At 39.5% G+C, this 22,632-nt stretch overlaps 1 protein-coding gene across 6 annotated transcripts; it reads right to left on the bottom strand.

Moving 5' to 3' along the window:
• Window positions 1-754: 754 nt before the first annotated feature.
• Window positions 755-20,673, bottom strand: INSIG2 (insulin induced gene 2). Of its 6 annotated transcripts, none has more exons than XM_038564979.1 (6): window positions 20,542-20,672; window positions 14,378-14,758; window positions 7,656-7,780; window positions 4,291-4,457; window positions 3,987-4,086; window positions 755-2,813 (listed from the first exon to the last, which is right to left on the bottom strand). In XM_038564979.1, exons 2-6 carry the CDS (start codon window positions 14,619-14,621, stop codon window positions 2,772-2,774), a joined length of 678 nt encoding a protein of 225 aa, XP_038420907.1. In that variant the 5' UTR covers window positions 14,622-14,758; window positions 20,542-20,672; the 3' UTR covers window positions 755-2,771. The 6 variants fall into 6 exon arrangements, with proteins under 6 accessions (XP_038420907.1, XP_038420911.1, XP_038420908.1 ...); XM_038564983.1 differs by having other exon boundaries at window positions 14,751-14,758; window positions 20,542-20,598; XM_038564980.1 differs by having other exon boundaries at window positions 20,419-20,557.
• Between the last annotated feature and the right edge of the window lie 1,959 nt (window positions 20,674-22,632).

Below are 22,632 nucleotides of genomic sequence, written 5' to 3' on the forward strand. Positions count from 1 at the left end.
ACACAGTTGGTCCTTGAACAACATGGGTTTGAACCACACGGGTCCATTTATAGATGGATTTTTTTCAATAAATGTGGTACAGCACTGTAAATATATTTTCTCTACCTTATGATTTTCTTAAGAACATTTTATTATCTCTGTCTTTATTATAAGAATACAATATACAGAACACAACACAAAATATGTGTCAATTGACTATGTAATCATTAAGGCTGCATAGTTAAGTTTTGGGGGAATCCAAAGTCATATGCAGATTTTAGACTGTGCAGAGGTCTGCACCCTACACCCACATTGTTCAAGAGTCAGTGGTACTTCATCATGCAGACAAGTGAGCCAAAGATTAGAGAGGTATTTAACAATGCTCAAGTCTGAATTCCACCTAGAAAATACAGGCTGCATGAGTGTGTGCACCACAAGGAGATTCCAGTGATCTTAATTAAAACTAAAAAATAAAAAAATAAAAATAAATAAAAAATAAATAAAAACCAGGAATTTCCTTAAAAAAATAAAATAATAAAATAAAATAAAATCGCTCAGTGAAAACAATAAATTTTATAACAAAAGTATTAGCAGGATTCTGACTAGTTAATCTTAATTGTTTTCTTGTGCTTTTGCAGAACTAAGTTTCAGTTTTCAAGTGTTCACTTGCCAGAACTTTAATAAAAGGAAACATTACCAATGTAGCAATGTTAAAAGATGTTTACCACTTTCATTCATTGCAAAAAAAAAAAATGGATGTAATACATTCACATACTTATCAAAACATAAAAACAATTTTATTTTTTGCCATTAATATCTTTTGTTTTCTAGATCATCTGAAAACAATCTGAGAATTCCCAAGTGATAATCATTCAATTCCTGTAACATTATTAGACTCGGTTTCCTTTCATTATTTCTTAGCAAATTCAACCATACATGTTAATCTTATTAAATTAATCCTCAAAATTAGATTCTAAGATTTAGCACGAGGAAGAAAAAGAAAGACTCTTAATCAAGATGATAATTATATATTTAATACATCTTGCTTTTAACAGCAATTTTCAAAGTAAACACATCATAGACCTTATAACTTATTAAAGATTTATAGTGCTTACAAAGTTGTTTCTAAAAATATACCTTATTTGTTCTAAATGAATAACATTATCTGGAAGATAGAATAATAAATTATAGTAGTATGTTTACCACCACTATAGTTAAGATTGTGTACATATATTCAATATGAAATCCTTTTAGGATTTTCACACTTTCAGCCTTAAAATGTAAAAGCAGATTACAGTTTGGCATGAGATGTCAGTCTGACAGCAATGGTTTTAAAACCCAAAATTGAAACTAGATATTTATCTAGTTGACATATTACGAGAGCACAGGCACATGCACATACATTTTCACACGTACATCATCTCTTTCACTCAATCCAACACATACACACACACACACACACCCCCAAAGTAAGCTGAAAGTTCCACCCTTATGTATCAGACAATTGCCATCAATTTCAAAAATAGGGAAAAAGTTAACTAAAAATATGTAAACACATTTAAATGGTTCCCATTGTTGGAAAGATATGCACAAAACCGCTATTGAGATCTTTAACATGCACAGTATATGCCATCTCAGGACATTCTTGAGCAGGCTCGAACTGTTCACTAATAGACATGTGAATATGTAAAAAGTGATGTGCTCCTCCATCTCCCAAATGGCATTCCACTGACAGTCAGTCACATGACCCAGCCCCACCAATGTGGTTTTACTTCATAGAACCCAACAGATTACAGAATCTAGGAGAATTAGAAACTTCATTTTGCTGTTTGGGGTTTCTTGCATGTTCCATGTGCAAAAGCAATGGGATACTGTATTGCAAGTGACAATATCATTTAAGACTCTGTGGCACTGCAAAAGGTCATTTGTATTTCTACAACATATTTATTCTAGCTAAATTTCCCAATGGTGCCTTCTTTTAATTATATGTAGTCTTGCAGACTTTGACTTGAAACAATTTAATGCTGATAACCTCTCCTACTCATCACTTTTACCTCCAGTATAATTCCTTTTTGGACACTCTCCAGTAATGCAGGTTTGAAAATGTTCTGTGGAAGTTCATTTTCATTATAAATTAAAACACCCAAAGCTCTCTGAGACAACATTAAAATAGAAACTAACCATACTTCAGGGCACCCATAACCCATACTGCTGTGATTAGAAAAATGAAAAGGTGCAACAGTAAGCAAAAGAGAATATTCTAACTTTCCATTTTTCTTTTTTTTTTTTTTCTCTTTTTTGGCTTTCTTTGTATTTTATTTCACTAAGTTTATAAACTGTTCAAGCATTCTTATACTCTGCATGACAATAACAATATTTTGGCACATCAACATTGTGATACAATATATGGTATGTTTAAAAAATTAATTAAAAAATTTCATCTATTAATGAACATGTTTAATGTAGTGCATATATATATTTTATAGTTATTTAAGTCAAATACATCAAGGTTTGTAACTGATTTACAGATGAAGCAATCACAGATTGCAGTAATATAGTAATATATGTGTATGTGCATATGTATGCATATGTGCATACATATGTGTGTGTGTATGCGTATATATTTATGTCTATATATACGCATACACACACACACACACACACATATATGTATACACCAATCAAGGGGAAAACTGCATCCTGGCAATTTGACAGTCCAAAGTTTTGATATAGTTATCATTTCCATGCCCTTTTCTTCTTGTTTTTTGTACAAAAGATATATTTTTGCTTCTTCATTCCTGATGAGATTTTTCTGCAGTAACTTTACATTCATACTGTAAAAATTAAAAAGGTTAAAAGGTTAACAGATTAAGGTTTATTCTGAATAGCAATTTCCATACAGACTAAAAATTGATACTTTATTAATGTATGCCCACTTTATTTGTCAAAGAATCTGAGATTTATGCAAGGATTAGAAGTAAATGACAAATATGATAGGGAAAAAGAAAGTTTACAGTCAAGAAGTGAAAGAGACATAGCAAATGCAGGCAGAAGACAAGATTTCTGCATTACAAGCAAATAATAACAGTACCTAACAGTAAGTCAACCCCTATAATACGAAAGGAAGCACAAGAGGTTTCTTTGAGTGCTTAGTAAGGTGACTCAGCAAAGGAAAGGTCATGAACTTAAGGACAGGACTGATAGGAAGAATTCAGATAATATTTTCTCAAATCACTTTACAATTTCAAGGAAAAAATCTATTAACATTAGCAAAATATTCTGGTCAAAACAGTATTTTAGAAGTACAGCTACAGAGGTACACCAACAATTCAAGATAAGGGAAACTAACAGGCTTAAAATAATTAGGTGACCAGATTATCAAAAAGATAGCCACATAAGCCACTCAATTCTCCTAGCTGGCTACAATTCTCCTAGCTGGCCATAATGATAGAAGTGACAGCACTTATTCATGAACTGCTGTGGCCTTTGAATCCTGTTCCCTGTCCTTTGTCATCTATGTATGACTGGGGTGACCAACAGTATCCATTTTCTTAACTAAAATGTTCAAATATCTTGATTTGCCAGAAGTAGTCCTAATTTATATCTATTAAAGCAACAGAGTTATTAGTAATGCCTCTTTTCACTTTTTGATAGAGCAGACACCTACAGATTCGTTTTAAAAAATTAGAGGATAGGGATCCCTGGGTGGCGCAGTGGTTTAGCGCCTGCCTTTGGCCCAGGGCACGATCCTGGAGACCCGGGATCGAATCCCACGTCGGGCTCCCGGTGCATGGAGCTTGCTTCTCCCTCTGCCTATGTCTCTGCCTCTCTCTCTCTATCATAAATAAATTTAAAAAAAAAATTAAAAAATTAGAGGATAATTCCTATCACCTTATCTGTAACACGTTTTAGCTTTTCTATCCAGCAATTCCTTCAACTTTTAGTATGCTTGGCTTGGAGAAAGCTTGTCCACATCTCAGTAACAGATGAAATAAGCATCAGCTTACCATTGCCAGTTGTCGACCAATGTTTCCCATTGTTATGCCTCCAGCAAAAAATATACATGGTAACCAAGAACGAACATAGAGAAAATCTGGAGATGTATATCTAGAATAATAGAAATGTTTTTAACAACCCATGGAAGAAGTACAATGACACTTAAAAGATAATGAGAACAGAAATAAGTTACTCTGTACATTAAAGTGGCTAACTTAAGATCTCAATTCTGAAATCAGTTGTCATAAAAAAAAAAAAATGAAATCAGTTGTCATTTCTTTCTTTTAACAAACAAGCACCAAGAAGAATACTTACTGATAAACACCATTATAGACTAGCAGCTGAGTGACCAAGGTTGCCAAGAAAGCAATTCCTACTCCAAGGCCAAAACCACTTCTAGATCTATCAAAGGTCCACCATAGTCCAATGGAGAGTGCAGCCAGTGTGAGAGACAACTGTATGTTGTTATCAAAATCCACTTTCTGAGATTGGTGTTAAAGAGTCATCTTAAAACTTGTAACTAAGTAATAGCGCCTATTCATTTTTCTAAAATAAGAGATGTTACTGTTGAGAGGGGAATTGAGTGCTTATTCTAGAGTGTGTTCAGTCTTTTCATACAATGCAGGACAACATTAGGTGAGATTAAAATTGTCTCTGATATTTACCAAAGACACACAGAGGGCAGGATATTTCATTAATAGATCCCACCTACTTGTAGTCCAAAAAGAAAAAAAAAAAAAAAAAAGCCCTCTATCTACAGTCACAATTATAAGATCAGACCCATTATTTGAGAAATGCTTTCTTTGCTAAAAATGTAACCAAAAGCCTGAGAACACAAGTATTGCTAAAGGAACACACTTTTGCTAAAAAAGAAACCAATATTACTTCTCAAACAGGTTCAGAATTACTTGAGAATCATACAAGAACTTGAAAATAGAAGAGTTGACAGCTATTTAACAGGGTACCACATTCTCTATATGATTTACTGACAGACACATTTTATAATAATGCAGTTCAGAAACAAGAGGACCAAGGACACAGTATCCCTTTCTATTATGTCAACTGTTCTAGTTTTAATTTGTTGAGGATAAAGCCTTGAAGTGAACATTATCTTGCAACCTGCCAAGTTATTTTGGTGCCTGAGACTTTCTGGTATAGGACAGTTTGCTCAAATGATATTTTATTTCCGTCACCTACTTAAGCATCTATTCACAAATGTACAGCCCTTTTCTACTCCAAAATCTCTGGCAAAACGAAGCTTTACAAATTCAATTTTCTCATTTCTTTGCTAGAGGATTACACTAAAGGAATTAATTTCAAGTATCATTAAAAGGGCATTATCTAAGTCCCAAAGGCCACATCTTGGCTCTATATCCAGCTCCCCCAGGGAAACTAGATAGCTCGCCAAACTAACTGGCCATGCTGCAACTACAGAGAAGAGAGGAGAAGTTCAAAAAAATGCATATAAAACTATTTCCCACTTCCTTTAACAGCTCGTCTTTAACCACCACCACCCATCCCCATCCTGCCTCTGCCACACCAGCTGGTATCTCCAACACCAGCTTTGCTTACTTCTCAGCATATGATGGCTGTTGCTGGCCATTCCCTCAAGGTCATTTCTTGATTAGGCTTGATTTATCAAAAAAACAAAAACAAAAACTATTATTTATGGTATGCTTTCTGTAAAAGCTTTTATTATTCTTTAGCAGGTATTACACCTAAAACTCCAAAGAAAAGGTTATATGCTCTGATTTTTCTGTGCAGTAAACATTTTTATAAAGAGCAGAATTTTATATTCACTGAGTTCTATCTTTGATAACTAAATTAACTTTATTAAAGGTCAAAACAAAATAAAGTTTCTAGGGTAAACCAGTAAAATACTTTTATCTGAAAAATAGAACCATGGGATCTTCTCTAGTCTAAGGGATCTAATATTATTAAGTCTATGTTATAAATTTTGCAGACATTTTGGGTTTTGCTTCAAGGGTAGACAGAAGAGTTAAAAATCCCTATATTCAAGTATTCATTGACAGAGAAAGAAAAGAATGGCTGAAGCAAAAAACTTAAATTAGATATATAAAGGTTTTTAAATTCCAGAAAAGGCTATCTAAATTTCTCTGAAACATATGGGATAGAAAGGTCTAATGCATCAGTTGGGAGGGGAATTTACATGCTTAGGGGGCTCCCGACTAGGAGATGGAGCCCTTCCTAGACTCGAGCCAGGATCTCTGGGGTCTGCTCTCTGCTCTGTTGCAGCCTTGCAGTATGAATGCCTTAGCAAAGTACCTAAACCCTCTAACTTTCATTTGTCTTACTATCTTAATAAAGAAAATGTGGAACTAGGTGATTTCTAAGTTTTCCTCTAGATACAATATTCTGTGAGTCTATCTTTTTAAGCCCTCCCAACTACTAAATTTGTTTACTATAATATACTAAATCTTAAAGATTTCATCTAGCTAAACATGTTGGGAAATCCTTTAATATGAAAGGAAATGGAAAATCAAACTAGTAACTGCCACTAAAGGGCTTCTAAACCCACAGATCCCCAGGGGCTAGTACAATTGGGAACAGAAAGGTGAATGTGTTTGCAGAATGGAGGACCCAGCCAAGTGGGTCCTTGGTTCCTGTCCCAAGCTTCTCCAAAACAGTTCAATACTTCCTGTTAAAGACACAGGAATCCACCTGCCACGTGACCCACCCTCTCCCCTCTCTCCAGCTAATCTCTAGTCCTGAGCCAGGTGCAGAGCAAAGAGAGGGGACCTGGGCAGCTTGACCTGCATTCCATGCTCTTCCTGGCACCAAGGTTCTGCCCCTCCACTCTCTAAGCCACGTCTTCTAGAAAAGGTACTACTGAACTAGCCTGTTACAGATTTTCTTCTAACAAAGGAAAGTCAGGGGTAGGGGAGAAGAGAATAAACAACAGGGAGGATGCCACAGTGAAAGTTTTATGAGGGCAAAAACTTTCTCATTCTGGGGTGGACTTTTTTTCTGGGTGCCAGGGAGAAGACAGCGGGGAGAAGGGAAATAGAGGCTACTTTGCCCTTCTAGCTGGTATAGTCTAAAAACACTCATTAATCACTAAATAAAATGTCAGAATCCATAAATGATCAAACTTGAAAAGTTACGTACTTTAGGGACAAAAGTTCTTTTTGGCCAATGTCTAAGCTGAATATTTCTACTTATGCCACCTTTAAGAAAATTTATGTGCTTTGCTGGCATTGATTAAAACCAATAGATGAGTCTTTTTTGGAAAAAATCATAAGTTCCTTAAATTAACAACAAACCAAAAACAGCTGGCACCTGAAGCCACATGTCCTCATTGGCAAGTCTTAAACAAAAAGAGAGAGGAAAGAAATCCTTTGAAAATGTACTTGTTTCAATCTTAGAGTTACCAAAACTATACAGAATTAAGCAACCTAATTTAAGAAAAACACGTAAAATGTTTAAATGTGCAAAGTTTCTCAGTGATACTGAAACATGGGGATTTAAATGGAAGGTTATACCCCATCCAGTAACAACACAGCTGCTACTGTGATGTTTCAACAATACGCCACACATTCTTTTTACGACTAAGGGGACATATCACAATTTGACAATAGTGAAGTTGCAAGGAACTGTTTAACCTTTGGCTTGTTGGAGCTGCTTTGTGATTATGCATTTCATTACAGTGGAAAGGATACAGCGCTGGCATGATTTATACCAACAAAGACGGCTACGCACCGCATCACACTGGACCACTCTCTTTTAAATTTATGTGGCTCTCCTAGATGCCTGTCAATGCAAGGGTATAATAACCCAATCACAGCTGTGGAAAGAAAAAGAAAAAAAATTAAGTCATCTCCAATGCCAAAATGGCAAAAACCTAAGTGAAAAGAGTTACTACGACCCCCATAAGCATTTGAAAGATTGTTTTACAAGCTCTCCAAGTTATATAACATCAGTCACCAATATTTTTAAACTTACCTCCCAAAAGAAAGAAAAATAAATAACACCACTGAAGAAAGCACCATAAATGATTACAAGAGAATTCCAAATTATAATTGGCAGAGCACGATTTCAGTGTATGATTCACAATTTAGCAGTTTGGACTAGATGGTTCATGCTACTTCTCCACTACTACCATCTCTGAGATTTGAAAACATCAAACCAGCTGGCAGTTAAGCAATGTTCTCTCTGAACTACATAACCATGAAGCATGCTATAAAATGCCACCAACTGTCTAAAGAAAAGCGAGAAGCTAGAAGCATAAATGCGTACAATAAGGTCATCACACACACAGTATTTGTTCGGATGTCTATAGCCGTCCTGTTGTACAGATTATCCTAGTGCCTCCAGCTTGTCTTCAGCACCCAGTGCTGTGTCCTGACATTCCCCTTTACCCTGACCCTCTAAAGAGACTAGGTCATACTGTCAAAACGGGAAACTTGCAACAGAAATCTACATGTAAGCCTCATTCTGCACATAGAGAAACTTAGGAAACAATCTATGAGAACAATGATTTTCAGTTAAAATTTAAATTCAGTCTTAAAAATAAGGAGAAATCATTTTAGTATATTTCTTAGTTTTGGAAAGAATATCCTGAATGTCAACCATATAATTATGAATAACTGTATGCAAAATGTCTATGATTGAGACTCTAAATAGTTGCACCGAATTTTTAATTAAAATACTTGCCAAGCTTCAACATTTTATTCATTTAATGGGAGAAGATTTTAAATGCTAAGTTAGTCATTTAAAAAAGACCTTAATGAACCAAAACATTCTTCAACAAGTTTTAAGGAAAATGCACTTCTACAGACTAAACTTAACAGGAAATAACTCGATAGCTTTGACTTGTTAATCTTCCTAAAAACAGAATGGTTTATGTTGCCATTAAGTAATAAAGACACAATTGTCACATCAGTTGAAAAGCAATGTTTAAAATGTCCAATGCTACCAAAATCTGAGTGCCTAAGGATCAGGAACCCCTTGTCTGCCCTGGTATTGACTAGCTATTTCTTACAAATGAAGCATTCAATCTTTAAGGAAAAATGGAAATAAATTAATATAAAAAATCACAGGCTAGCAGACCAATGGAACATTATTAAAAAGAGGCCGCACAGCCACCCTTTCATCTGGGGGTGAGCAGCTGCAATGATGTACATGTGTTCTAATCCACAAGACTGAAAGTGCTCTTCTGAGTTGGGCTTTTGCTGTGTGTATATAGATGGCTCACAGACCATCAAGAGATTAACAACAAATTTCAGCAATGCGGACCTCCAACAACTATCAGCAAATTTAAAACTTTCATATCATATTCCTGTTTAAAAGGCTTGGTTCTAAAATCCTGGGAGATTAACTGACAGCGTTTCCCAATTTCTACAAAATTAAAATGGCAACAAGCATGCCTAACAGTTGAAATACATCTAAATGAATATTACTTTTTTTTTTCTCCAGGGGTCATGAAACTAACAGCTCATGTCATTCTTCACTCTCACTCTCACTCTCTCCTCCCTGTGCCTGTTGCTGAGTAAAATCAACTAAGATCAGGCATTCCAAGTCAATTTTCCTCAGCAGCTGATGCCACAGGTAAAGAATTATCACATAGAGAATACTGACGTGTGTGCAAAGATATAAATAAGTAAAATTGACTAGATTTGTATGCATGTGATGTCAGACTCACAAGTGAGAGACAACTGAGGAGAGAAAGCAAAAACACAAAAAGGAATTTAAACTGCCACGCTGCCAACCTTGGGATTTGCCAATAAAAATCAAATCCATTGAGTATGCATGGTTCTCAGTTGCTCACTGAGGAGGAGAATTCGAGGAAGCTTGTCACTTCCCATTAAATGTCTTCTTCCTTCCCTTTAAATAAAGGCACGGCAGAGTCTGATAGCAATAACTACAGCACAGTGAGGCTCCACCATTTGAGAGCTCAGCAGAACTATGTCCGGTCTGGGGCTTCTTTTTCCTTTCTCCACTTTCTTATTTTAACAAGAGAGATTGTTAAAATCATGCCCGTGTAATGTTACTTGCAAACATCATTCTGCTTAATAGGGTTCTCTGATACAAAGTAACATTTCTTGGGATAGATTTATGTTACTTCCCAGTGACCAGTTACTGTGTTACCAAGCCAAAACCAGAAGTAGTTTGTAAAACATCAATATTAAGTCATCACTTCTTCATGGGAGTGTGTTTAATTCCGTGATGGACTAAGAAGAACAGTTAAATCAAATGTTTTGCAAGGAAGAGGGGCTGAAGAAAACAAAGCCATTGAATGTGATAGACTTTCACGGAAAACTACTCCAGCATATGCAATGTTTCACTCAATAGATACTTAAGCTCCCATAACCTGTCCAGTTCTTGATATTTGCTGAGGATTTAAAAAGAAAAAAGAGTAAGACATGATTCCAGCCTCAGAGTGAGCACAGAAACAATTCAATACAGTAACACGTTAGGGGAGGCACTGACAGGGCCTAGTGGGGGCCCAGTCTTCTCCTGACATGTGCTGAGGGGAGGCAGGGTGCTGGAGTGTCAGGAAAGCTTCACAGAAGAGGTGGCCCCTAAGGCAGGAGCTGAGTTCAGCAGGTCAGTGGTGCGGAAGGGGTTTTCTAATCCAAGGCAAGCATCTGGTAAAAAGCATGTACAATGTAAAATACCTACTATCACCTGGAAATTGTAAGCTTTAGGCAAAAAGGGAGCTTCCAAAGACTCTGAAGAAGAAAAAAGTTGGCAAGGGTCATATCATAGAGACTTTACCCTACAGACCCCAGGGAATCAGAAAGTAATGCCATTGCATTTGTAGCAGATAGGGAGCCACTCACTTTTACGGGGCTGAGTGCACAACACATGAAAGGGAGAGGGGACTGGCAGGCAGGCAGAGTACAAAATTAGAAGCAGAAAAAGAAAAAACCGAAAATTCCCATCAGAGTACTAAAGGACCTGGACCAAAAGAAGAGAAAAATGGAAACTTAGAAAATTGAGGGGATGACAGCAGGAGTCTTGTACGGCTCTCTAGGATCTGGGTAAATGACGAACTGCCTGGGTAAACTGGAAAGATTTGTTTTTTCTTTTTATGTTAGGTATTAGTTTCATAGGTATGAATATAATTTGTTTACTTACAATTTTCTAGTCAATTTCCCTAGTTATTTGACCCATACAATGTTATCTTTTTTCTGTATCCATTCTTCAGAAAGATGACTTTGCAACCATCTGTAACATTCAAGAGGTTTCTAACTCTGATTCTAAAGCACTGCACATATAGAGAAGTTAACTTGAAACATCAGCCGTTATTAAATTAAAAATAGAGAACTAAGAAAAGTAAAATGAGATCAAAGGAAATGTACCAGAATTTCCTACTGGGTGTCCCTCTAGAAGCACTGCTAGCAAATTTTACAGCACCATGTGTTACAGAGAAAGACCGCAAATAACCAAAACACTTCTGCTTGCATGTAGAAAGTGGTGATTCTGGAGAACCTCATAGCTGTTCAGTCTATGAATATCAGATGGATAGGAAAATCAAAGAATGATCAGTTTTTCTGACTTAAGATGGTTAAGAACCTAGAAGAGTTTTGAAAATGCATACCAGTGCATGTACACAAAAACATATACACACTTCAAACACACATAAAACTTGTACATGCTATGTTTCTTGTATCACACATAAAACTTGTACATGGTATGTTTCTTGTATCATTTACTTCTTATTTCCTTAATATTTTCTCTAAAATTGGGGACAGGAGGTGCAAGAATCCATTTTCTACCTTTGGCAACTTTCACAAATCTGGCGCTACACTCTCATCTACTAAATACCATGACTCATCCCACAAAATCAGTAGCAGGGTTAACTGGGATCTAGATTTCCAAATGGCTCTCTATCTCTGTTTGCTCAGGAACCTCATGGAATGCACTGCTTTCAAGAGAAACACTCAAGCAAGAAATGTAAATGTAAATCCCCCAAGTAGAGAAGTATGAAGTTAAGCTTGTAAGGGTGACAAACCCAGTGGCTGGGAAAAGCAAGGAAACTGAAATGTAGCATTAACATCTGGACTTTTTCTTCCTAAATATGAGTTTGTGGCAAAAGTGCCCACACCACAGGGACAGATGCAGCCCCAGGTCCTCTCCTTGCTGGAGGTACATGAAACCTCAGTCCAGCTCTCCCACCCTAGCCATGAATGTACAACATACAAGAGTACATTCCATCCAAGCCCAGCACTTCATCTGCAAGCTTCAAAAGAGGCACTCTGTGTTGAGGGGAAGTGTGGGTAGCTTCCTCTTTCCCCTTCTCTGGCATGTGACACTGGACCTAGCTGCATCATCCACCACCTCTGAGACCCTGGGCTCACAGACATCCTCTCTTCATCCCAGGTTCCTCATTCCCCCAAAGTAGACACCATGCCAAAATCTCACTCCCAAAGTTGGCTTCCAGATTCTTGGGGTTAAGGAATGTGCCTAGCACATTAGGAGGCATTCAATAAGTAATAGTTTCCCTCCCTGACCTTCCTTTTGTCTGTTCTGAAAAGACATGTTCTTCCAAATCCCAAAAAGCTTCAATTGGTAGCCAGATAGCAGCTTACTATATGAGAAAATAAACACACTGGAAAAGAAGAATGGGTAAACTTAATCTTTCTCTTTTGAGTTTAAAGGAAAAGAAAATATATGAGGACTAGTAGACACAACAGAGAATGATAAAATATAATTTATGCTTTCCCCTCTATTTGGATGAATTTGCCTGGTCTCTCAGAAAATGTAATTACCTTGAGAAACTACAAATCATTGCCTTCACAAAATTTTAATGTGAATATTGTAATAGAGACATCAACACAGAAGCCACACTGAAACCTGACCACAACGTGCCCTTCCATCCACACAGCATCCAGTAGGTTCCACAAGGTCATTCTAAAACAACTCACACCCAACTCCTCACCCTTCAACTTCCAGCTCTAGGATGGAAGTCAAGAAGGATCTACATTACATTGCAAGGCACTGGTGTATATTAAGTATGAGACACCAAATAGACATTCCAAAAAGCAATTTTCTCCCTTGATTAGACTTTTCTTTTACCACACAATGATGTCTTCCATCTATTACTTTCTTTCATAAAATATTATTAATCTATTGGTCTCCATCATTAGAAAAAACTGAAGAGGATCCATTATGGAAACTTGGCATTAAGAAGGCTTTCTGAAATGCTCCACTTTATATGCTACACATTGTCCACCAAAAAAGATCTAAAATAACTACTGTAATAGGATAATGACTTTAAGCAAAGAGAATCTACCTTATTAATTTAAGTATTCATTATTCTTAAACTACACCTGAAAACAAAATAGCAAGAGAAAAAGGATGTATAAAAATCAGAAAAATAAGCTTTAAACTTGAATAAAACTACTCCATCTTTCAAGCCTTCATCTACTAAAAAACAAGGCCATAACACACACAAATCTAATCCTTAAAGCCAGACAGTGATGATGATCCTCAAAATAACGCAGAGTAATATGAGGTAGGTTGAAGAAAGGACAAAATAAAGAAGCTAAAAGCCTCATTCCAAAGGAAGCAAGATTCTTTTTAGGATTAAAATTTTACAGTGCAGGGACGCTCAGTGGTTGAACGTCTGCCTTCGGCTCAGGGCATGATCCCAAGATCCGGGATCGAGTCCCACATCAGGCTCCCTGTGAGGAGCCTGCTTCTTCCTCTGCCTATGTCTCTGCCTCTCTCTCTCTCTCTCTCTCTCTGTGTCTCTCATGAATAAATAAATAAAATCTTAAAAAAAAAAAAAATTTAGGGGCAGCCTGGGTGGCTCAGCGGTTTAGCGCTGCCTCCAGCCCCAGGCCTGATCCTAGAGACCTGGGATCGAGTCCCACATCGGGCTCCCTGCATGGAGCCTGCTTCTTCCTCTGCCTGTGTCTCTGTCTCTCTCTCTCTCTTTCTCTGAATAAATAAATAAAAATCTTAAAAAAATATATATATATATATCCAGTATTTATATACCTAAAAAAAGTATATATATATATATATATATATATATATATATATATATATACCTTAAAAAAATTGACAGTGCATAGGTTAGACAGAAATCAGACTCAAGAGTACCTACCCTGTGATTACTTTATATTACATTGTGGAATGGACAAAAATAATCTAGGGGCAGACAGATGAGTGGAAGCCTGAGGCTGGGGCTGGGGCATGGACTGCAAGAGAACACAAGAGAATCTGTGGTTCATGGAAATGTCCTACAGCCAGACTGTGGTGGCTGGTCACATGACGGTGAGCATTTGCTTCAACTTATAGAACTTTAAGTTCACTTAAAACAGGTCTGCTGCATTTAAATTAAAGCGGAAAAAAAAGTACTGCCCAGTCAACATCCGCACTCATGTGCCCTCCTTCCTTTCTAAGCATTACAGAAGCAACTTCCACATACCTGAGGCTGTGCCACAGCATGGCGGTACCCACCATGCTGAAGAAAAGATGCTTGCGATCACATCAGGTGGAAAGAGTGTCACATTTCTCTGAATCTGAAGTAAATTTAACACTAATGCAAGAAATACTCCAATAAAAAACAGCACCACTCCACGAATCATCAAGTTCACACTCCTGCTAGTGACAGATGAAATGTAGGGGCCACGTTTTTTGGGCCCAGGTGACTCTGTCTCTTCTTCTGCCATGGTTTCATAAGTTCAGTAAACCAGGAAGGGGGGGTGGGGGAAGGCTTCCCAGCTGGAAAGCCAACTGTCTGTGAATCAAAGTAGACTGGTGTTTCAAGTCACAGCATCTTATCCTAAAAGAGGACCTACCAGAAATCCTGCAAGAGATAAGAAAAAAGAAATCAATGTTTGTCTAATATATGCATGATCATACAATTTTTCTGAGTTCAGTACTAATGAATTTCAAAGTACAAATAATGAAATGACAAGCTTATATATTCATTTAAATTATTCACTGAATAAGAAGTGGCTTAAAAAGTATTTCTATATGCATGATGTAATAAAAAAGTGTTAACACTTCTATTTACTAGGACAGAATAAATGACCTGCAAGGCTCAAAGGTTAGAATAATAATAAAAATAGCTTGCTCCACTTCAAAGAAAAGCAGGGCAGGTTACCTGAAATAGTTCCACCAGAATCTCGAAGATTAAAATCCTGGTTTCTGTTTCTCCTACCTAATCTCCAACCCCATCATTTAGAATAGATGGGCCAGGAGATTTAGGTAAAAGTCTTTATACTTTACAAAAAATAAATAAATGTCTACAGAAAACAACATATTCTGAATGAAAATTTTGTACTGCTCACAATAAAATGTGACTTGCTCATGAGGATGACCTCTTTAGGGGAACAAAACATTTTCATGCTTAAGGTTATGTATTTGAATTTCTGCACAAAAGCATCTTACAAAAAAACAAAACAAAACAAAACAAAACAAAAAAACAAAAGCATCTTACAAAACACAGGCTGCCACGCACTTACCTACACATACACCAAGCACAGAAACCAGACCTGACCTACTCTCGGCAGGACCACAGCTGTGTCCCACCCCTGCCTGGACCCAGTCAGCCTTCTGTTGCAACCACAGAGCTACTGTGATAAAAGCTGAAATAGGAAGCAGAAGAAAGGAAGCTAAGAAAATGAAGGGTAATCCAATAGCTAGATTGTAAGGAGTTTAGCCACGTGGCTCATGATGGCAGTGGAAAGCGATCTTTCTTTTGTGTGCATTGGTTTTAAGATAAACAACATTTGACACCTTCTATGGGCACAAAATCCATGTGTAAACTGGGGGTTGGTGAGAGGTACTGACTTTAGAAATAACCAATATGAAAGTGAGAACATTTGTGAGTACTAGCAACTCTCATAGCCTATCAGTTCTTCCATGTGATAAACAGACTTTTTTGTTGTTGTTTTCCTGAACCTCTGCCACATCCAAAGTTCTGTGTCCAACACTCACGGGGGTGGGGGACTTCTGCCCTCAAGCTAGTCTCACAAACCTAACTTAGTCTATAGCATGACTGAGCTCTATAGCTTGGAGGACTATAGAAAACTCATGTCTTATGGCTGATTCACGGACGCAGAAAACACCTAGAAACCATCTCCTCCTGATCTGGTCTTGCAGACTCTTCCTGGCTCTGCTATCCAGCATATTAGCATGCTAGGTGTTCAGCTGCTACAGGATTCTTCATTATCACCATAATCATGACTATTGACATAGTATCCATTTATGGAGGGCTTACTCCACACCAGACACAGAGTTAGTTAGCCCTGATCTTCAAAATCATCCAAAGAGAAGTATTATCACCCTCATTTTACAAATGAAATGTAAAGTCAAAGAGATTTAGCATTTTCTTATCATCACATGACATGTAGTATCAGAACCAGCATTTTACTTTAGGTCTGATTCCAAAACCCAACCTCTTCCCTCTAAACCTGAGTCCCATTCCAACCCAACTCCTCTTTTTTGGCACATTGGTTTATAGAAAGGGATTTGGTTATTGAAAAGATGGCAGACATGGAAAAATTAACTCAACTGAGACATAATTTCAATATAAGTAGGCAACTATATAACAGCACAAAGATCATGAGAGTAAATGTACCAGTGCCTTGAAATCTTCTTTAAAACTATTAGATCAAGGTGGAAAAAAGATGTTTTATAGAAAAAAAAAAATCATTTGGCCAATTGACATGCTGTGTAACACCAGCATACTTCATAAAACCCTTAACCTCCCAGACTTCCAGTAGACACAACAACCACCCCAACTTCTACTCTTAAAATGGCTACTGGAGGACAAAGAGTTTATATACATTTTACGTAGCCCAAATTCCTCTAGTAAATCATTGTTTTATGTCTGTGATTTTTCCAAACATGAATTAACAGCAAAGGATATTTTGTGTTGAATTATGTTTCTAAAAGAGCATAGTAACCTCAGCTTTAAAAAAGTGTTTTTTTCAGTTGTGCCAGGCCCCAGCTCACAATCACCAGTGTTTGACAGAGGGCACTGACATTTTGGGCAGGACAATTCCTTGTTGTGTGAACTGCCCCAGGCCTTGCAAAAAACACTTAACATCATCCCTGGCTCATGCCCACAAAATGCCAGCACATGATCCCTCACCCATTTGAGACAACCAGAAATGTTCCTACATATTTCCAAATACCCACAGAGAGGCAATGCCCTCCTAAGAGCCACTGGTTGCCACAGACTATTTCCTCCAGCTAGAAGACTTTCTAAGTTGTTTATTTATGTTATCTACCACAGCTGCTTATTCAACCTTTCCTGGCAGTGCTTGTTTATAGTTTCCTACTTCACCTCAAAAGTTTTCTTTAAAAGTAACACAGCATTTGTTTGATGATTGTACATTTGAATGAGTCTTTTTTAAGGTAATATTTCAAAAATCCAAAACGCTGATTTTTATGACTACATGATAATACAATAGTAAATAATTACTAGAGACAAAAATAAAACAATGCTTTAGAATCACAGTATCCTAAAATTTAAGAAATAGGAGGGAACTGAGCCATCATCTATTCCAGGGAGTTCATGAGCCTGATGCAAAACAAAACAAAACAGTTGTGTATATGTGCATTTTTCTGGAGAGCTCCACAGTTTATATCAAGTACTTAAAAAGTCCATGACCCAAAAGAAGTTAAAAACCGCTGATCTAACGGTTTTCTCATTTTACCAGCATACCAAATGAAACCCAAAGTGATCAAGTGAGGTGACAAGATAAAGGCTGTGTGTACTACTGGATCTTGCTACCACAAATGTGTAAAATGAACTTCTGGAAATGGAGACTCATCAAAGGGATACGAAATTCCAGAAGACCACTCACTCCCTACTATGCAACAGTTAAGTTTCTTAAAAAGCATGCTGTGTACAATAATCAGTCACAAAACAGGGGAGTGAGTTACTTAAATGCAAGCTCTTGGAATTAAATATCCCCTTAATCTGTTTATTGTAAAGTCTGGTTTTCTGATTACCTATTGATATTTTTTTATTAAAACAAAATGTACCTATACCTTTAAATATTATTCTTACATCAATGATAAATTTGATTTTCTGACTGGGAAATAAACTCCCCCAAAGGGGAAAAAAAAATGATAAATTTGATTCTTCTCCAAAAAAAAATTTTTTAAATCTGTATTTGAAAAATTTAGATTTCTCAAGAAATAATTTGCTGACCAGGGAAGAAGGCTTTGGTACAGTACAGAGATATTATTTAGAGAGAACAATACCACAGTAGATCCTCAATGGTAATCCTGGCACAGAGGCAAGTGTTTTTAATTTCCATTTTGCAAAACAAAGTTAAGTAACTTCCTGAGATGATAACACTGTTACCAGATAGCTCTCCCCCCCCCCCCCCCCCCCCACTAGTGCCTCCAGGGACTAGGGCCCTCCCGGCACCTCTCCAATACTCTGGCTTCTTTTAGAGTTCTTTCCCATTTCACCACATTGCTCCAAGTAAAAACTCCATACCAAAGCAGTGCCACACACAAGTGGCAACTTTTAAAGTCATACTAATCAACTACTGTTAATAGCAAAACAATGTGTGTGTTTTTTTTTCAAAAATTGACAAAAATCTCCCATGGTATATAAGAAATTCTTGAGCAGCTCAGGGGACTCAGCGATTTAGCAGAGCGTGATCCTGGAGACCTGGGATCGAGTCCCGCGTCCCTCTGCCTGTCTCTGCCTCTCTCTCTCTCTCTCTCTCTGTGTGTGTGTTTCTTGTGAATAAATAAACAAAATCTTAAAAAAAAAAAAAGAAAAGAAATTCTTATTCTTCCTTGAGCCCTGACCTACAATATCTATAAAGGATATTACTGAACAAACATAAAAATAGTTCAAAGAGTTTAGACAGGCCAATAACAAATCATCGAAACTGGAAAAACCTCAGTATATGACTATCTGTTAATGGAGGACATTATTCCTTTTAAAACATAAGTGATAAGTGATTTAGGACTTTGTGAATGAAAATCAAAGTTCATACCTTCCACTGAAACAACTTTCAGGCAATGGGCATTTGAAAACAAAATTTTCTAGTAACCTTAAGATCCAGTTGTATTTTATTACTTTCAATACCGCCCCTCCTCAATCAAACAAGATCATTTATCTTCCAATGATTAATAGTCATAGACGTATATTCCCTGCCTCATATTACCCTGTTTAGGTCAGGCAGGCTACTGGATAATAAAATTTAATTGCTGCCTCACATCTTTCATCATATGCTCTCCTTAATTAGAATGGCGTTCTCAAAACAGAATAAGCATAAACATCAGGAAAAACACATTCACATCAATGAAAAAAACTTAACTCTCCTTAAATAAAAGCACACAAACGTGCTATCATTTGGGATAATTTTCTGATAACAATGAAAACAGCCTGTTCCCAAATTACTGATCTGCGTTTATCCTGTCCTGTACAGCCGACCATTCGTGAAAGCAACAGTTGTCAGTTTAAAAAGAATCCACCTCCTTCCCAAATGTCCATGATTCACTGCTTGGTCACTGTATATTCAGACACGTTCTGAGAACTACAACAAATCACACAGGTCAACACAACACGCAGAGGAAGAGTGAAAGGGGAAAACAGGAAGAGGGCATGGCCAATATTTTCTTTTCCCCCTTGGAGACCCTACTGGTTGGGCATCCCCTTCCTTGGTCTTCACTCAGTGGTGGGCACTCCGGGAGGGCCAAGCCCCCAAGCTGGAAAACACCACCGGGCCCCTGCCTGGCTGCCTTCAGTCTCACTGCAGCCCTAGTGCAATCCTCCTTCCCCTTGCAGGAGTGACCTGGGCCGGTCTGAGTGGCCCAGCTGTCAAGTCTACCCCATTCCCTCTTAAAGCATCTCCTCATCAATCCTACAAAACAGTAAGCCCTCCATGGTGCAATTTCCTAGGCCAGCAAGCTGACACCTTACTTTTAATGCTTGTTTCCAACATCACTTGTTCTGGCACACCCCCCCCCCCCAGCCCCTCCCCGCCCCCTGACCGCTTCCCTTCTCCAGACTGCCAGTCCCCACCGAGCAACCCCCAAATCCCAGCGACTATCCCCAGCCGACTTCTGGGTCCTGGCGAGTGTTCCCTCCGGATTTACCCACACGCCTACCCCAGAGGTGTCCGGTCCTAACCCAGAGTGCCGAAGTCCCACTCCTCAAACCGAGATCAACATGCCTTCTTGCGGATTCTAAACTTGCTACAGAAGCTACCTTTTGGGACCCCCCCTCCCCCCCCGCCGCCCAGCCTGAGCCTCCCGGCCACGAGCCTCCCAAATCCTGACAGCACCGCCGACCTCCAGGGTCGCCCTTCCCGCCGTCCTCCTGGCTCTGTCCGCTCGCACACACTCGTCCACTGCCGGGGAGCCTCGGCCTCGGCGGTGGCCTCCGCCCGACCCCGCGGCTCCCTCCCGGACCTCCCGACCCTGCTCCAGGTCAGCGGGGCCCCTCGCCCTTCAGGCCCCATCTGGGGTCCTGGCCACCCGCACCTGCCGGCAGGCTTCCCGGGCTGCGCAACCACAAGCGGCTCCTCTTCCCGAAAGCCGCCCCCTCCTCGGGCCGCTTCCCGCAGCGCCGTGCCCCCCGCGCTCCGCAGGAGGACCCCGACTCACCCCCGCCTCCGCCATCTTCTGGGACCGCTCCGCCCCCTCCGCCTCTCCCGGCTCCCCTCCCACAGTCCGCGGGCGCTCCACTGCGCCTGTGCAGGCCACGAGGCGGCGCTCCCACGGTCGGGGCCGCGGAACTTCCGGTTCCCGCCCGCCCTTGCTGCGGCGCCGGCGACGCGGGGCAGAGGGGCTTCCGGTCGGCCCCGAGTCGGCGGCCGCCTGTGGGCGTGGACTGCTGGGACGGTGGGAGGCGGCTAGGTCAGCTGTTGTGTGCCGACCCGGCGGGCAGTCGAGGGTTGTGAGGGCTGCCTGGGCCCTGTGGGCGGTGCCGGGGAATCGCGCGCTGACACACGCAGGCTCCCTGGGAGGCGTGATCCTCGGCAGGTCCTCTGCGGGCGGGGGGGGGGTGGGGGGATGGAGGGCTGCGGGGGGATGGAGGGCTCTGGAGCTCGGGCCGCCGGGTCCCCCCCTGCCCCCCCCCCCCCCCCCCCCCGCCGGGGACGCTGACTCTCAGGATCTGTGTTTTTGCCGGGCTTTACTTTTTTCCCTTCTCTACCAAGTCGTAAAAGCATAACTGATTTTTCTCTCATCTCCATCCCACAGCACTTTACAAGGTTTTCATCGAAAATCGTTCCCCACGTTCCACCAAGTAGCCCAGTTCGGGGACAGCTGTATTCATAGGAAGGTCAGTCGCAAAGGAGAGAAAATACGGAATCTTGCAGCCCTGCTGTCATCTGGATGACCTGGAGGAAAGTTTTAAGTGAAATTTGGGCTTAGCCTAATTATTTAAGCGCTTTGCATAAATAGTGTCAGTGAAATCCGCCCCCCCCTCTTTTTTCCTTCCTTCGAACTAGTTAACAGTAAGATGAATTTTTATGTTTCGAGCCTTTATATCGGTATATTTATTTCTGAAAATTAAAGTCGAAATGAAATCTGCAACAAAACGCATCTAGGCAAGTATTTATATGATCTTGTTTTCTCTAATGTTTCCTATAGCTCATAAAGTTCTTTTTTTTTTTTTAAAGATTTTATTTATTTATTAGAGGGACAGCATAAGTGGGGGAAAGGGGCAAAGGGAGAGGAAGAAGCAGACTCCCTGCTGAGCTGGGAGCCCCACGCAGGGCTTGATCCCAGGACCTGAGCCGAAAGCAGATGCTTAAGCTTCACCAACTGAGCCACCCAGGCGCCCCATAAATTTCTCTTGTATAGGTTTTCATACTACCAGTAAAATAAGATATGGGCCGATTATATGAATGGATGAGGAATTTTAAAAGGAAAAGAGGGGGCGCCTGGGTGGCTCAGTCAGTTAAACGTGGCCTTCCACTCAGGTCATGAACTCTGGGTCCTGGGATCCAGCCCCATCTTGGGCTCCCTGCTCAGTGAGGAGTCTTTCTCCCTCTCTCCCTATCCCTGCCCTTTCCCCCAATTTTCTAGAAATTTCCTTCAAGAAAATCATTATGGAAAATTTTTAACCTACAGAAGCATTATTTTAGTTTAAATATTTGTTTAAAGCTGGAAAATCTTGGTATATTCCAGGAATCAAAAGGAAAGCAGAATCACTGGGGCAGGCAGGGGTGGGGGGCGGTAAGTAGCAATTGAAAAGGCAGAGGCTACAAATAGAGTTTATGTATTAATATCATAATTGAGCATATACTATGTGCCAGACACTATGCTAAATTTCATTTCACCTATTCAAAAACTCCTTTAAAATACACTATATAGGGCAGTCTGGGTGGCTCAGCGGTTTAGCACTGCCTTCGGCCCAGGGCGTGATCCTGGAGTCCTGGGTAGAGTCCCACATCAGGCTCCCTGCATGGAGCCTGCTTCTCCCTCTGCCTGTGACTCTGCCTGTCTCTCTCTCTCTCTCTCTCTCTCTTTGTGTGTGTGTGTCTCATGAATAAATAAATACAATCTTAAAAAAAAAAACACTATATAGTATCTGAGGAATTAAGGCCAAGAGCTGTGATACTCAGTCCTTGCTGCATATTAGGAACACCCAAAGATCTATTAAAATTTCTTGTATCTGAGCCTCATCTTCCATATATTCTGACTTAATTGGGCTGAAAAGGGGACCTGAACCATTTTAATAAATTCCCT

The sequence above is a fragment of the Canis lupus genome, chromosome 19 (assembly GCF_011100685.1).
Source record: "Canis lupus familiaris isolate Mischka breed German Shepherd chromosome 19, alternate assembly UU_Cfam_GSD_1.0, whole genome shotgun sequence".
NCBI lineage: Eukaryota > Metazoa > Chordata > Mammalia > Carnivora > Canidae > Canis > Canis lupus.